The 18,705-nt window shown below is 35.4% G+C and overlaps 1 protein-coding gene across 2 annotated transcripts in view; it reads right to left on the reverse strand.

The window, feature by feature from the left end:
- The window catches only part of SENP6 (SUMO specific peptidase 6), a 72,075-nt gene that overhangs the window by 38,719 nt on the left and 14,651 nt on the right, over positions 1-18,705 (reverse strand). For both annotated transcript variants that reach the window (XM_036379638.2, XM_036379639.2), the window contains exons 2-5: positions 15,204-15,297; positions 8,773-8,836; positions 8,173-8,315; positions 2,412-2,513 (exon numbers count right to left, since the gene is read on the reverse strand). In XM_036379638.2, coding sequence (XP_036235531.1) covers positions 2,412-2,513; positions 8,173-8,315; positions 8,773-8,836; positions 15,204-15,297 — 403 coding nt within the window. The remainder of the gene's footprint in view (positions 1-2,411; positions 2,514-8,172; positions 8,316-8,772; positions 8,837-15,203; positions 15,298-18,705) is intronic.

Below are 18,705 nucleotides of genomic sequence, written 5' to 3' on the forward strand. Positions count from 1 at the left end.
CATTGCAAAGTTCCTATGTAAAGCTCACCCTCAGTCAATTAGATCATGCTGGTTCTGATATCCTCCAGTAACAAAGCACTGCTGGGACTGTTATGACTGTTTCCTGCCTTTAGAACTCCAAAAATATTCCTAGCATAAGAGTTAATTGTCTGTTGCTAATGTAAATGAGCTACAATAACAATCCTAAGAGAAAACATATTTAGAACACTCAAGATGACTACTATCCAATTACTGCACACAATATTCAGCTTGCCTATATTACGTATTAGTTTTCTTTCTGTGTCACACATGCCTTTTTTCTTCACATTACATTGCAGGCTTATAAAGAAGTAAATCCCACAGGCAAAAAAGGCAAGCAGGCAAATCCAACATCCACTGAAGATTAAGAATCTCTGGAGCAGGTTGAAGAAACCTATGGCACTGAACTTGCTAAGATGAAGCCATTTTGACTGGCTGTTTGAAGAACCATTTCACAACAAAGCTTAATCAAGTGCATGAGAATGATCATGTTAACAATCAGAGCAGTCTTGCATGATTTTGCTTACTTCAAATAATTTTCATTAGCACTGCAAATCAAAATTTTATCCTTCAGAATAACAAAAAACCCCACAAACAACTCCTCTCTCCCAAATAAACAAAAGCAAGCACAAACACACACAAACAAAACCCACCAGTAGAGATGGCCCACATTTTCCTCAATGGGACATTGAACAAAAATATTCTAAAAAGGACTTCATGCAAGCAAAAGCACAGCTGATTCAGTCTAAACCACAGTGGTAACATCAACCCCATCTTTCACCTTAACTCATGGTAAAAACTGCCCATTTTTTAGTCATCAGCCTCACACTGATGGCAAGAAATGTAAAGAACTGAAAAGAGATACCTACTACTGCATCTACTATTACTAAGGGGAAGGAAATGTCCATCCTATATACCACATATACATACACCTATATGGCATTTACAGGCTACAGTACAGCTGGAAACAGAAGGAGGCAACAGCCTAAGTCCTCAAGGACAGGATAAGACAGCAACTGCCCTGTGAAGAAATGCTGCAAGAGTTGGGCTTGTTATCCTGGAGAAATGGAGGCGCCAGGGAGACCTTATTGTGGCCTTCAGTACTTGAAGGGGGCCTAAAAGATAGATGGGGACAAACAGTTTAGCAGGGCCTGTTGCAATAGGACAAGGGGTAATGGTTTAAAACTAAAGAGGGTAGATCCAGACTAGATAGAAGTGTTTTACAATGAGGTGGTAAAACACTGAAATGGGCTGACTGGAGAAGTGGTAGTTGCCCCACCACTGCAAACATTCAAGGTGAGGTGGGATGGGGCTCTGAGCAACCTGATCTAGTTGAAGATATCCCTGCTTATGGCAGGGGGATTGGACTAGATAGCATTTAAAGTCCCTTTCACCCCAAACTGTTCTATGAGCCTATTATTTTGTGACTGAAAAATTCCTTTTTCAGTCTGTTTATTCAATGCCAGATTACTCTAATACAAGTTTGGATCACATCATTCATTCACGTTAGAATATGGGCTTTCTTTTTCTGAAGTCATCAAATCAAGGGAAGTAGGATGAAAAAAACCAAAAAGATAATGTCTGTATATGATCCTAAAAAATCTATACTTAAAAACAGAGAAAAAAAAAGATTGCAGAAGAAGGAAGCTACAAAATGCAGACAGGATAAAGCACTCATGAAGGATGGTGGAAATCCACAGAATTCATAAACAAAAAGAGCTCTGAATGATAAACTTTGAAAGAAAATTCCTTAAAACAGTTGCTATCTCATGTGAAACACATTAGGTGTACAAAACACCTGGAACCAACCCTACAAGTTACAGAAGTTTGACAGGGTTTCAAGTTTCAAATCAATTAAGTTCAATTCAGCATAGTTCAGTAAGATTCCCTGGTTTCCAGTCATCCTTTCTAAAAATCGTTTACATAGATGCAAAAGTTTGCTTCTGTTAGATGTTGCAATTTATGTTTTACACGATATATATTATATAGAGGTAATATACAATGTTCAGATCTATGATTTAATGTTTACATGGATCTTACACAAGCTGAAGGTGGTGTGACTTAGTAGTTGCTGATCATGTTGTCAGTTAGGTGAATTTCTACTGCAAACTATGTTTGTCTATTTCAAAGTATTTTCTCAAAATATTTATATTAGCAGGTGCTCTCCTACTATCTGCCAATGTTCTTTAAAAATACTAAATTCTAGTGTTATATGATAGTAATTCCTAATCGTTTTTATTAAACTTCAGTAATTAAGGTCAAAGCTCATAATCAAGAATGCACCCCTATGATTTTCTTAAAGCACTTCATAGCATAAGGAAAATCATTACATACAAAACCAGGGAGAATTTTTACAACTGAACACCTGCAGAAACACATGTAATTAGTCTTACCTTTGGGCTGCTGTTTTTACTACGGCTGTTTGTGCGTGTGCGTGGTGAAAACGTCTGCCATGTACCACAGTTACAGGACCAGATATATTCTGAGCATTTTCACTGCAAACATATAGAAAATGTTTAAGAAAAGACTCTGGTGTGTTTGTACAGTCTTTGGTAAAACATCTGGTGTCCTAATTTTACAAGACCAGACACACAACACCAAGTAATAAAGTATTTCTGAATCAATAATACATATTGTTAGGATCACTTTACAGGCATATAAACATTCAGCCTTGTAATAAAATGGATATGTAAGAATATACACAATTTTTTTCCTGGGGAAAAAAGGTAAAGATTTTTTTTCACTCAACCCTGTACTGTGAAAAGATACAGCCTTTTTAATGACTTGTAACCATTTATAACTAATTTTATACTTTCATCTCTTATTTTATTGAGGCATAATCTTAACTTCTTTAATACGACTTAAGGGGCAAACCATGAACAGACTGAATTCAGGAATGTCCCTCATAAAAAAAAGTGAACACAGAAAATTTATGGATGCAAGATGACTTGTAAGTGAAAAAAATCAACACATTTCACAAAGAAAAAAAAAAGAATTCGCCAGTACTCATATCTCAACAGGACTCCTATTCACCAATGTATCTTAGCATTTCTTGGGTTTCTTCATTTGCTACCTTTTGACTTTTATCTCATTATTATGTAAAACCAGTAATTATGGAGAGAAGATTTCTTACCATTACTCTCTCTAGTAAAAGTTGACATTAAGATACAATAGATCAATAATACAGGGCTCCTTCAGAGATCATTAAACCTAAAGAATTATCCTGCACGCTGCTGTGACAGGACACAATACTATGCTTGAAATGTTCAAAAATCACACAACTTTTAATAGACAGCATGCTGATGATATAAATTGTCTCAAACTATGGAAATACAGCGCTTAAACTCTGCTTTTCAAATTGCTTGGAAATATTAATTGCACTTAAGAAAATTATGTGAAAAATCATTCCTACATTATTCTAAATTATCCTAAATTATGTGAAAAATTATTCCTAATAATATCTCTCAGAAATATTATCTTGCCATTTGTCCTGTTATGAACAATGAAAAGAAACCCAAAGTACCACAATTCAAAAAAAACTGGCAACCAATTCCTAATCCCTGCTTTACACTCCCCCCAAAAGAAGAAAATGAGTAAACTGTTACAGTGCTTTTTAATTTCAGTTTAGCATTACAAACCCTTTTGGTAGCCTTACATAAGTCAAGATGAGAAGCTTTCAGAGCATTTCTGACTGCCCCCTAACATAACCACAAACATAACAAAACAAGACTCATCAAACCCAAGGAGTTAAATCCTCTTCTCTAAAATATGAAATTCAAAAACATCATAAACCATTTGAGTTAACAGTCCAACATCCTGAAAACTAATAATATCCATGCAAACACCAACCTCCTCAAAGCAAACACATTCATCTCAGATGCATCTCAGTCAAGGCCATGCAACTCCAGCTGGTCAGTCATCATCTAGATCAATCTACAACCTTCCATCTAATTTGCCACCTCAGAAATAAAAAGCTGACAGCTACTTGCCCTAAATACTTTAGAATGTCTCAAATCCTCTTTAGCTTCCCATTTCATGTCTTTGAAAAAGATACTAGAAAAAAAAAACCAGAAGCAGAGTGCAGGAATGCCCTCTCAAATACTTAAGACCTAAGGACTTCAAGCAAGCAAGCAAGCAAGCATATGTATCTCCTGTTTTACCACTGTGTTTGTTGGATCTGACCTTTGCCAAACCATCATGATTGTGAAACTCTGTCGTGTGCCCCCACAGCAGAAAAAAAAACTGTTAAGCAGCACTTTTGCTTTCTGCCTCAGTCACGTAGTGAAAACTCCAGTAGGTGCTGGAACAGAATATCACAGACTGCTCAGGGATCAGATCTGAGTCAAAGCAGACTGTTCTAGATAGCACACTTAAATGGTTCATATGGTGTCAGACACGTTTCCAACTAGGACAGCTCTAAAACACAATCTGCTCTATAATCTTGTTCTCTGAATGGAACATACCCAACACAGAAGAAACCACAAAATACAATCATAAAGTCCTAGCAAGTTGCAAAACAGGCACATCAGAACTGAAATTTGAGTTTGCAAGTTTCAGCACAATTTCTTGAAAATTAGCATAACACACTAAAAGCAGGGTGATGCAAAGGTCAGAAAGTTCCTTGAAAGAACAAATGTTCTAAAAATAATTTACAGTATTTTAACAATAAATGTTTCATCAATGTTAGCTCAGAAACCACAGAACATTTGAAGCCTAGGCTCTGACAAAAACAAGGTTTTACCATCAGGTGGTCCTAAGAAATTCTTACCACCACATATTCAAGAGACAAAACAAAAAAAAAAACTTGAACTGGACAAATGGATGGAGCTAGAAGTAAAGGAAGAACAATATTTCAAAAACTCACAACTACAGACTACATTAATTCTGCTGTTCATCAAATAATGTTTTTAACAAAATTCTATCAAAGAAAATCTAAAAGAGCCTTAATACAAGTTACTGAAAGCTAGCAAAGATAAAACTATTTAAAGTAAGACCTCATACTTAAAAAAATACAATCAAATCAAAACTAATTAGGTTAATGGTTTGATACTGGATTTGCTCAATCAGGTAACCTTTTGGTTGGTTTCAATTTCTCTGACAAGTACAGCAGATATTTCTTCTCACTGTACTTGTATATCCCTTCTTTCTATCTCTTATTCTCTGAATTTTAGGGACTATTCTACCAGAATAACACTCCTTTGAGCCAAGCCCCATTGATCTGAAATTTTTTGTCCTTATTCTGCAGATTAGATGGAAAAAGACTGTGATAAAATCACACGAACATTGTGATAAAATCACCACGAATAGATAAAGATCAAATAATAGATAAAGATCAAATACCTGATCTTCTTGTATTTAATTTAGCAGTTTAAATGTATTATCAACTTTCAGAATCTCCTCTAGCTGAAGAGTCTAAATACTGAAAGAGTAACTATTAAGCACCTTCCATTCTGCATATCCAAGTGAACAAACCAGCAATCATCACTAAAGTGGCTAGAGCCCAGACCTTTACTGATATACATAAGGAAAGGTACAACAAATATCCCAATGTCATTAAATCGAGATAATCACTTGGGAGCATAACCACAAAATGCAGTGACCAAAATGTGAGAAGCAGTCACAGTGTTCTGTACACATCCATTATTCATAACAAAGTCCTTCATTAATGACAGTTTATTTAAGAAAAGGGTGAACGCATATTTTTCATTTAAATTCAGAATGCATCTCAGTACTAGACAAAAGGTGGCTGCCCATTTACATGCAACAGATTTAACTTTTTTTAGTTGAATTTTATAAATCCTACTAGGTCTTAGGTTTATATTGTATTATTTGTCAATAGAAGGCAGTTCCAATCCATGCAACAGAACGTCTGAACTACATCCGTAGATCATCTAAAAAAACCTCATTAACTATTTACCTTAAAACAAAAACTTAAAAAAAACATACACAGACAATATGTATAAACATACATGTGCAGTCAAGTTTGACTGCTTCAACAAAAAAAAAAACTTAAATGGTAAGGTTGGATTTCACTACAAATACCATAGTCAGACGAAGGAAAATTGTAGCTACCAGTGAATTAGAGGAATCTTATTTTAAATGTGTGCTCAAAACAAAGAACAAGTACAATGTAGATGCACAGATTTCTTCAACAGAGCAAATGAGCCCTGACATAAAGGTAAAAGTAACAATTACAAATCTACGTTCAAGAACTGAATACTAAAGAGTGGAAATGACCAGGATGATTCTGTAAGAACTGGTGAATTTGAAGATGTGCAAGGCAGAAATCTGGATATCATCTTACAAATCTCTTGTGTATACAAAAAAAAAAAAAAATTAAAGACAAAACATTATTTGCATAGATAAATCAAGGACAATGAAGTACCATGCTGATTTGTGTAAATGTAAAAATAACCTATTAAAAAAATCCTCTTTCATTAATAAATAAATTTTATTTTTAAGAAAACTTTTTTAAGTTCCACATAATAGTCCAGCAGTTTATCTTAAGAAATCAGGGCTTGAAGGAAAAAGCAGGAAAGAAGATATATCACACAGAACTTAGAGGATTTATTTTTTTCAAGTGCCTTTGGTAAGATGGTCCCACGAACTAATAGTGCTTAGAGCATACAAGAGTCCTGATTGCAGAGAGGGGCCAGAGCTTGGGGCTACGTTGTGGGCACAGCTACATTGCTACTCTGCCCCGCTGAAATCAAGGCTGGGGGTTGTGTCAGGGGGAAGAATAAGGACCATATCTCCAGAGGTGTGCCATTTTTGTCTCACTCTCCTCATCAGGGCTGAGTTGCTGGGATCAGCCCTGCAGATTCCATCTTCTGCTGCTGCCACTCAGCACCCTCCCACTCCTGTGAGATGCTACCCCAGGATGTGGTTCTGAAAAGCAGCAGAGCTGTGTGGAACTGAGCCCAGCAGAGTAGTCCAAAGCAGCGGCAGAAGTGAGCCTAAGCTGAGCCTGAGCCCAAGCCTGGTGCAGTGGAGCAGCAGTGCAGCACAGCATAGATGATCTCACTTCCATGATTTTGTCTCTCACTGTTTTCCATTGTCTCAGGCTCAGGGATGGGGAGAGCCAGCTGTGAGGAGTGCCCACCATCTTGTCTTTCTCCCACGCCACATGGAACTAAGTCAAAGTGGCAAATACCTCTTGTGCATAAAGCACCATCCTTTACTTCTGTATGCTTTTGTTATTAATATTTCTGCTGTCACTGTGCATTTCTTACTCCACTGCTGTTTGCTTTCAGTAAATGGTTATCTCAACCCACAGCCTCTGCCTTTGTCCCTCTCTTACTGGAGGGGACAAGAAGGTAAGTGGCTTATTTAGAGCTTAGTTTCCAGATGGTGATAAACCACACAAATGAAGACAAGGACATCCCTCATGTAGCTACAGATACCCAGCTATAGATGGGCCAGTCATCAAATATCCAATGTATCTTACAAACTTTTCTTTCCTGCAAAGGTTACCAACCTTTAAAGTGAGTGCACTTTAGCAATATGAAACACCCCCTGAGAAAGTTAGGTCAATATATCACTTTTTATTAGATACTAAATAAAGAAAGCAGTCTCTTACAAGCTAGGGACAACAGTAACAAGCAATAGTTACTGTACAATAGTGAATGCTTAAAAACTGTTCCTGTCTGCTCTAAACGCAAGCGACAGCCTCAAGCTAGCCTATACAAGTATGGCTATTTGCTGAATCTTTAAAAAAAAGTCTGTGAATCCAAAATCAAAATATATCTTGCAGTAAGAAAACCAGAAAACACATCCTGAGTTAACCTTAGCAATTCAGCATCACAGAAAGAAGTGAGTCTGGATGGGGATGTAAAAACTATTTTCCTACCTGCTATCACTGTACAGAGGGAACAGTAACACATGCAGGCAACATGGGTTAAGGTATTAATAAATACGTCACTGAATGCTCTAAATCCATTTTAACAGTCTTCTGGTACTTTACTAATGTGGTGTTAGATATTTTTTAAGAGAAAAAACCCTAACAATCTAGGTTTCCCTCTTTACTCAGAAGCACTGTACAGTACAGCTTATTAAAATGCACAGCACACAAGGTATATGGACTTGAAGTTCTGTTGATCGTGTATTGATTTGTATCAATGATCAAAGCAAGGACACATAAATTAAATGCATTACCTCAGTTTCTTGCTATTTCCCATCATGTTGAGGCCAATTGCATTCCCTTTTAAAAGTTTGAAACCTCCAGCTTTGCCTCGCCTTGCATATGCTTTTATGGCATCGCTGCTGCTGCCGATAGTTCCAGGTCGACAACGAATTGACTGTCACAACAGAAATCACATACATTAAAATAATTGCATAATTGTGTAGAAGTTAAAAGGAGAAAATTAATGCAAAATATATTAATATAAATATTACTTTGGCTCCATTTTCAAACTGCTTTTATACCAAATTTCATAGAAAATACACACTGTCTACACCTATACTACTACATCTTACTAAACAAAATACAATATATATTTTATATTTAGTACACTATTTATGATAATTGTCTAAACTTAGAATTAGTTATCTTGCTCGTATTTTTCAGAATACTATAGAGATCAAGAGGGGAACAAAAATTTTAAGGGTAGACAGATAAACAGCTTGGGCATATATTCCTAAAACACAACAGAAACTTTCATTTCTTTACACTGGACACATGGCTATGCAATACTGTTTAAGAACCTAAAAAGCTTTAAAGATACATTTTCACCACAAGATAAACCAATTATTTACCTTTTTTTCTTCATTGGGACTGAAAGACCCATCACTGTCATCTAAACTGAGCAGATTTGCCTCGCTAGAACGGTGCGGGAGAGAAAAGCACATACACTGTAATCCAACAGAGCACACACAAACATTTTAAATGCAAAAGGCTTTTTTATCCCCTTCCCTCTACATTTAAATGCATCATATACACATTGTATAAATATGCATAAAACAGGAACATGAAATGAACAACAGAGTGATCAAATGCATAATGTGAACCTGAACTTAAAGTGCAAATCAAATTATTTTGCAAAATGCAAAACTAAAAGGATTAATTCAAAACAGACAATGCTACTGAACGTTCAATATGGTTAAAACAATATTACTGACACTATAAAAGATCCTACACTCTCTGCATAAATTGAGTCCAAAACTTCATTAACCTATAAAACATGATCTTACTTTGCTTATGCCTATCAATGTTCAAGTATGTAGTTTAAAACTGCAGACTTCATACTGCTTTAGGAGAAGAACTTAATGTAACTACATTTTACCCCACAGCAATTACTACCACAGTATGTGCTCCTAAAAAGACTAAAAAGAACATATTCAGTTTGGTTCTACTGCTTACTAAAATGTGGTTTTTTTAGCACTTTCAATACCTGTAATCCCCAACCATTAGAATGGGGAAGAAGACAAAAAAAAAAAGTAAAAGAAAAAAAAGAACAAAAAGAAAAAAAAAAGTCACTCTATGACACTCTAAAACCATTCTTTTCAGTAACAGGCAGTTATCCTCAAGTAATCTTAAATATTTAAATTTAAACCCTAACCACACACTTCATACTGACAGCAGCTAGATTAGTCTAACATTCTTGCTTCCAGGAGGAACAACCTGCAGACAATCCCATTTCATCAATCCTGATAAGGTTACTCCTATGTTGGCGACAAAAAAACAATACAACTTTTAGCCAACTTGTAATTGCATGGTTTGAAAAGTTTTAATCAAGATCACTCAGGCAGAAATTCCTTAAAATCAAAGCAGTTATGCCAGGTGTTAAAAGGGAAGGACTACACAAGAGACACATACTTTTCTTAGCTGTGTCAGCTTGACATGCTGGCTTGCAATACATACAGTGACTTTAGCTCTTCATATATAAATCAACTAATTACTCAGTGCTCCATCCCTCAAGTTCCTAACAACTTTTTCCATTCACAACACTTCCCTTCATGTTACAATTTATTCTTCCATCTTATGCAATAAAAATATCCCTAGAGCAAATAAAAATAAAATTAAAATGTTGGGTGAGATCTACAGACTCTGAAACTTCAGGAGTTAAGACTGTGCATACAGTTGATTTTGAAAAGGGAAGAATGATGTAAATGTGAACATATAGCCAGTGGCACTGTTGTATTTTCCATTCATTTACAGCACACCACAATTCTAGGTCCTCAATGGTAAACAGTGTAATAGATTCATCACTAGTTTCAAACAAAGGCAAAAGAGTACAGTTGTACTTCTGTACAGACTACCCATGGATATTAAATTTTTACATCCTGCAACATTTTTTTATCATTCTCTTTCAGAACAAATTATCCTTTCAAGGGAGGCTCATGGAGCCTTCTCAAACATTCATCAGCAGACACAGAGCTTAGCAATTTCAGAAATTTTCCACATCCTAAAAAATAAACAAAACCCTGCAACACAGACATGAGCAGCAACCTACAGTATCTGCAGCTCTGGCATTTGCCTACAGTGCTGTCCTAGTCAAATCATTTCACCTCTAAATGCTTTTGCTCTTTAGCTTTAGTTCATACAAAAATGATGGCTATTTTCAAAACACCTTTGTACTGTGTTGATACTTTTAGGATTTCAACATGCTTCAATACTGCAACCATTTTAACCAAGGGCAATTGAGGGGGGAGGTAAGAGAAGGTTAACACATTGCAAATGACCAGAACACTGAGCCAAGGCTCAAATCACAATGAACAAGAGTAACTCTTACCATGCAACATGACTAGAGCAGTATTAGCAATTTGGAAGTTTTAAGTGAACCAATACTTTTTAATCTTAAGGAATGTGAAGCATACGCATCAGAACCAGAAAGGTTGTTTTTTCAGAGAGCAGAATACATAGCAACCAAGCAATGTCTATTTGCTCATGTATCACATGCTTCCTGCTGCCTGCTTCAATGATGCAATTTATACAGGCAGAAAAAAAACCAAAAGCAACCCAAAACAAACACTATACCACTCCCCCAACATACCAGTCAGTAATATTTTTAACATCCCTGAAATGAAACCTCAGTTGTCTTGCTGGGAGGATGTCTCCACACTCTGTCAATTTTAACCAAGGAACCATGGGTTTCCTGGTTATTTTCATATCGGAACATAATTTCTAACTTTTCAATACATTCCTTAAAATTCTGTAACAAATGAATGTTAACTCTCTACTAATATGGGGGGGGGGGGGGGGGGAAATAGAAGTGATTTACCTACACAGAGTTCTTAAGGGAAGTTCATAATTACACATTCATATTTAGGCATTGAACAAGAAAACAAAAATTACTGTTTACTTACCTCTAATCACTTGCCATTTGTTTGATGTTTTAAAACATTAAGAGCTATGCAATAGTTAGTTAGACAGCTGAGATTAACAGGCTATGTTTTCACTACTTTCTACAAGCAACCCAAACTTTAAACCTCTGCTGACCATTGAGGTTACACTCTAATAAGCTGCAAGCACATTTCTATCAACTGATCCAGTCACATTTCAAACATAATTGGAATTTCTTTCTGAAAACTATTACATATAAAACCAGTAGGCTGACGTATTTGCCTTCACAGCACACTGTGTACATTCTTTGTTTTAAATTACATAGTGGTAGGCAGCACACTAAAAAAGCTGCACTATCAGAGGCACAAGAGAAGTAGCAGTATTATTATTAACTCATTTACAGTGCCATTCCATTAAAATTAGCCATAATTTAAAAAGTTTTCATCAATTTAAAGGCTGCAGTGCCCTACTAATGGGCTCAAAAAAGAAGCATAAAACATCTATATAACTATGGGAGGATTTTTTGACGAAGTAATACAAATTTTATAAGCAGTGGAAAAAAGCTCAATGTAAATATATAACACAGTACAATACCCAATGTAAATATATAACACAGTACAATGCTTTTCCATTTATCAACACGTGGAAAAAAGAGGTTTATTCCTCTAAATAGAAGGGACAAAACTAAAGCTTTTTGAAAGAAAATTGTAGTTAAGTAAAGACACTGTAGTACAAATATATTAAGCCCATTTATTTGTATTCCTTATTTTTGATAAGGCTACTGTTATCTCAGTGGAAGGCAGAAGTCTAGACTATAAAGAAAACAGTATGACAGACAAAAGAAATCTGGGCCCATCCATTTACAAAACCACTGGGGAGCATACTGATGTATTTCAAAACATTTACAGAGATATTCCAAAGGCAGTAAATATAAATTATCCAAGACAGCTCAAGAGAGTCATCTGTAACACCAGAAAGCATCTTATAACATGTTAATGTCACAAATTATTCAAATATATTAATCTGGCCAGGTTTGTTTAAGTCTGCCATCCTTTCATATCTTCTGCTATACAAGATCAGCTTAATTTCCACCATTTATTCTGTGGTGGACTACACAGATTTCAGTGTGCTCAACTGACCAACTGGTCTTTTCTTCTGTGGTTCTCCATAAAGGTAGATTTCCTATGGGATCTCCAATTATAAAGCAAGGAAAGTCTCAAGCCACTTGCTACCATCCTGAGTAGATCAAATCTTTTACAACATCAAAAACGTCACTTTTACTCTTTCAAATGGATGAGCATTATCTGCAGGTGTTTGCTTTGGGATAAGATACTTGTTAATTCCCATTCTCAATTTCTATAACTCTTGTTCCACACTGAGTATCAACTCTGGCATCAATTTAAATTTATATAGTGTTGGGTGATCATTATTTTTCCAAAGCTTCTTCAGTTTACAAACATTTTTTAGTCTTTTTGTGTTCATTATTTGATATCTTAACCATTATGACTCACCTCACCTATGTCTGAGGTAAGCTAAATGACACCCTTCTTTTAAAATAATCTACCTGTTCTAAAAATTGCTGTGGTAGGAGGTCATTAACCACATACTTTGTGTTCATCTTACTGAAGAAAAGATCATCCAAGCAGGAATCCAGTGCTGACCAACATCATTAGCACAGGTCTCATGCGGTAATACAAGAATACAGCCACTCCTTTAAGTGCTGAGATGTTATTCTTAGGCTAGTTCAAAACAAGCCTATTGTGTGTCTGCCATTAAGAGGGAAAAAACTCTGATAAAGTCAGGCATCATAACCCCAGTGCCTCCACAACAAGCAGGAGATGCATCCAGCTGCTTGCTTCAGACTCACAGCTCTTGCCATAAAGAAAGCATGTAAGAGTCAAAGAGTATAGTTAGTATCAGCACACTACAGCAAATACCTACCTACTGCACAATATACTCAAAATACTGGGAGGGACACAAAGCTTTATTCTGGAACAATTACATGAATTAGAGATGCTAATCTTTGAAATCTTCTACTAACGGTAAAGGAAATTTAGAAATAAAAAAAAGAAGGAAAATTTACTGTTACTTGTTTTCTGAAGATTCCCTTCTGTCAATGTTTTGCTGTATGAAATAAAAATGCATCAAAAAAGCAAAAAATATAAATTATTTCAAAATGCTAAAAGCTTACTATGTCTTTAAGATAAACAAACCCAGGTGTTACCAATAGTAAATAGTGGGTGGCTTAAAACATGTGGCAGTTTGGAGGGAATAAGAAATTGCCTCAAATGGTATCAGAGTAAGTAAAGAAGACAAGATCGCCAGTTTAAATCAATTTTCAACTACTCTTCTATTTATACTTCAGAGTAAGATTCTGCATAATTCACAGATATAAAAGCAAATCATAAATGATCTAAGTAGGCAATAAAAATTCAATTCTAGCTATGGAAAAACTGCTTATTGTGGAGAATATTTGAAAGAAATGAAAAATCACCCAGACATACAATCTTAAAATCAGATACAATTACATAAAGATTATGTTTCATAATAGTTTTTCTAACTTTTATTTTTAGCATCATTACTCTATACATTTTTCATTCTATGTTCTTAAGTCAACATCAGCTGGAGACTGATGGAAAACAGCAGTAAATTACTAGTAGAAAAAAAAGCTGCTATGTTTTCAAATGTGACTTATTTCTGAAGGCAAGTAAAATGGAAATAGTAACCGTATGGTATGTACTGCCCTTAGAACATATTTGTGTGTACTACAAATGGACGTAAAGTTGCTAGGGAACAACACGACCTTAATTCTGTAAAACTAAAATGCCCCTAGTTTGTGAACCCTTTAAAAAGTACTTTTAACTTCCAATATAGTTCTGTTTTGACAAGCGCTCTTAATGCTTACCTCACACTTTAATGAACTCTTGCATTCATTTTTTAATTACTAAAACTTCACATTTCTTAATGTTTTATTAAGATTACAGCACAGCCTGCTGCTGCAGCAGCCTCTGTGGTTATGTCTATTTTCCTACCTCCCTTCCAATCCATAGTGTTTGGCAGAATATTAGATGATACAAATTCATATATGAATTATTTTTGTACTTAATCAAAGGTTTCGGCGACTTCTTACTAGAGAACCACAGCATACCTTTTAAATTTGCAGATTCTACTCTCCAAATATCTAGGAATAACAAATAAATTGACATGAATTCTTTGTGCATGACACTTGTTCTTTTACAATTCATTAGTAATTTTGAAAATAAATATATTCATATTGAGAAAACATATTAGTAACAATAAAATGTCACAAGGACAAAGTATGCATTCAAACTATACACACAGGATTAAAGTTTTAGCCAAAATCCAAACATACCAAGTAAAGGATTAAGTTATAAGGACAAAAAAAAAAGCCTTAACTCCATTCAGTGAAATAAACAGAGGAAGAAAAACCTAGAATCTTTAAGCTCAGTTGAACTTGATGAAGGCCTAAAGCCACTGCAGTACTTGAACTATAACTGTCAAGTTCTGAGTAGCATCATCATTAAAGGAAGGAAAAGCTGAAGCTGCTTGGATACCCTACCTATTAACTTCATTATTCTGTATGTTCACATATTGCTTGTCTGTGCTCCTTACACTTACACAGAAGATCCAAAGACAACTGCAACTCTTGTGAAATCTACTATGCCCTGTGTTGTAAGCCCCATTTTCCCAATAAAGCTTACATTATAATGAACTCCTATTTGGCAATACTATTTAAAAGAGTAACGTATTTGAAATATTTTTTCTTAATCACTGAAAGTTTAAAATATAATATATTATTTCTTATTCATAAATTACAGAAAATAAGTATTTAATTATAAATACACATTTATACTTTCAATAGCCTAGATAAAAGCATCCTTACTCTTTCTCTGCATCTCCTTCACTTTCTTCTGCATGATCAAAGCTCCAATTACTTTTAAAACCTCCATCTCTCTTGGACTGTGATCTATCCAAAGCTGAAATGAGAACAAGTGAAGATAAGTCTTGATTTCAAGCTGAGTTATTAATCAACACAAACTAGAGGAGTAAACCAGATGCACGTATTTTCCCCAGTATTTATTTTATTGACATCAGTATTTAACTATCATTTCATCAGTAAGTCCATCAATGCAGTGGTGATTATTATTTCCCTAAATAAATAAAAGTATCTGTCAACATCTTATTAACAGTAAGTTAGCAAGCTATTAAAAATTATGACCTGAGTTCATGTAGTAACTATTTTCAACTGTTTTACTGATACTCATAAATTTAAGGGTAGTTTCTCTGACATGAACTGTATGCCATACACAGAAAGGGTCCTAAAATGGATTATTTACATGACTAATAACCAAATGTATTCTGAATTTTTCCATATAAAAGCAACAGTTCCGAACTGTCTGAAGAACAATTGCAACTTAATATGCTGGATTTTTAATTCCACATCTGACACTGACGTGAATTAACATATAATGCAAATTAAAATTTCAGTGTTAGCATCAACTAAGTAAAAATTTTCTGTCATACTACAGAAAACTTCAGATTTCTCTACTACAATATCCACCCTTACAGAGATTTTCCCATAATATCATGGCATGGGGTATTCTTAAGTGAAGGTGCTCCAGAGCACGGAGACAGCACTCGTTAAAGCACGGCACTGTTCCCCCTGGGCTTTAAATACTGCAATTAAGAGCTGTCTCACACAAATTCTCTGAGAGACAAACTATACAGCTGCTTTGATTATGGTTTAAGTGTGTTTTTTCTTACTACATTTGTCTTTACATTGTTGAAAATGCATTTAGAAATAATGAATGAAACTGATATACTCTAATAGAAAAGACTAAGAAAATCACAACCAACAACATATGTTTACGATGAAGTATAAACAATGCACACAGAAATATTTATTGCATATTCAACTTCTGCTTCCAACTACTTGCACCTACTGCAGGTCCTGAGCCATGGGTGAATAAGTTAAATACATATTTTTGTGGTTCAGCTTTTCCTACCCTCTTCTTCTCCCTGCTTGCTTTTTAATCAAGACTGCTATATAGAATCAACAACATCTTGCAGCAGAAAGTATCTCAGCTGAATTACAGGGGTATCTCCTTTTGTTAACTATGATTCCATCTGGCACCTTTTGCTCTTAGTACTCTACTTCTCCAGTTCATGTACTCAGAAGTCAGTAATAAGTAACCCTTCCCTATTCCCTCATGATTGCATAGATTCCTGTTGTGTGCTTCCATGGTCTTCCTTTCCCAAGCAGAACAAGCAAAAAAATTAGTCAGCTTAATTTTTCTTCACATGAAAGCTGTTTCAAGCATTTAAATCCCTCTTGATGATTCTCTTTGAACCTCTTCTAGTCTATTATACCCGGTTGAGATGGGGATACACACACTATGAGGAATACTCAAAATGCATACTTCTCACAAATTTCTACAGATGCAGAATGTTGTTTCTGTTTTCTTCTTTGCTCCTTTCCTAGAAAATCTTGACAGTGGATTTGTTGTTTTCACTGCTTAAGAGAACTGCATTGATCTTTAGGTACCAGATAATTCCACCTTTCACTCATGATTGGTTAAGAAGTACTTCAGAGCCAATTGTTACCTACAAAAATGCCCCTTTTTTACTTCTCAGTGGGTTAGATTACTTGACATTTACCTACACAGAATTTCATGTACAATTTCAGCCCACATAACTCAAAACCTGAGCATTTACGACTTTTTAAAAATAGCTAGACACTATACTAACCCAAGTATAGTTTAAACATCTACTAACCTGGTCATCTCGTTATCATACCCTTTTCCTTATAACTGTCCACCAATGTAAGAGATCCTTGTGCAATTCAACTGGTTACTCCTATTAACAAAACAAACATTTTTTCCCTCTTTTTTCTAACTCTTCCCAATTGTTTCTTATGAAATTTCCCATTTTATTCAGAGGTAATTCAGCCTCTCCCAAAGCCTTTGACTTTACAGAGGGAACAATGAAATCAATTCTGGTCTCCATTATAATTTCCCTGAAATTATAAAGCTCACTGATATAAAGTTCCTCAAATACTGCCACTGCCTTTTTAAAATGCTGATATCACGCTAGCTACCCTCCTTACCTGTAGCAGAAATATGATGCTAACCACAAGCAACACACTGCAGTCATTAGCTCCTTTATCCCCCAGTTCCTCTTACAACACTTGGATGAATGCCATTTGATCATGCTGCCTTGTTCACAGTTTGCTCAATGTACTGCAATTTCTTCCACTGATGCTTCATTTTGAGTCGTACACTCTGTCACATTCCTTATTAAGAAACATTCTGGCATGAAGAGCTCTCTAAGCATTGCCAAAGTGAGTGCAAGCTATTCCATTATTCAGCTATGACCTTATATACTCCAAAGCCACCTTTTTCAATTGGGTTGTCTACTGATCTTCCAGACACTCCTCAAACTTTCCTGCTGAGTTTGAAGAAATACTTTACAATAGTTTTATGTCTGTTGGGAGTTACTAATCAATTTTTTCCCCACTTCATTATAATTACAGGTTAAATCCACCAGATTTTTTTATTATTCTCTATTTTCATTACTCAGATAAAAGATCTGATTCAAGAACTATGAAGTTTTATTTCAGATACTATATCTTACTCGGCTGTTTAGCCAGGCATTTTAGCATTTGGGGAGCCTTTTGAAATCTACTTAAACAAGTAGCCTGCATACTGTAAGCCTCCTATACCTTTAAATAACTCCCAAGCTGGCTGCAAATATTTTACAACTCCAGCTACATATTTTCTGTCTTTTTCAAAAGGTTTCTTAGTATTTTCTGTAATTCTTCTTTTAATTAAGCATTTTTGTATTGGACAGTTCAATTCACTGCTACTGATCAGTGCAGCTATCCATGGAAAATGTCTCAGTATCCCAGTTCTGCTCATTCAACTCTGGATCAATTTTCACTCTCTCTAGCACTCTTGGTCCTAACAAAAATGTAAATCTAGAAGTATACCATCATGTTAGCCAGAGTGTTCACCTGAGTTACTTGATCTGAACAGCCACTTGGTATCTGATTCCATACAGGATTTTTAATGTTTTTAAGGGGATAACAAGTAATCTGTTACTAAGGTTAAGCTGCTGACTATTTTGTACTAAGACTTAAATTTGGAACCCCAATGATGCAATTTTCACTATGTGCACTATTCAAGGTCTTTTTAATCAACAAGGCACAGTCATACCCAGAGGTGAAAATATTCAAAAAAGCTGCGCTAACCCTAAGATATTATGTCAAGAGAAGGTAATCCTGTACCTCTGCCTAAGACAGGCAGCATGCTGGAGGCAGATTTCACTCTCATTTTTCCTCACACTACTAACTCCCTTTGGTGCTGTTACACTAAGGGAGGTATCAG

Source organism: Molothrus ater, chromosome 3, assembly GCF_012460135.2.
Source record: "Molothrus ater isolate BHLD 08-10-18 breed brown headed cowbird chromosome 3, BPBGC_Mater_1.1, whole genome shotgun sequence".
Lineage (NCBI taxonomy): Eukaryota > Metazoa > Chordata > Aves > Passeriformes > Icteridae > Molothrus > Molothrus ater.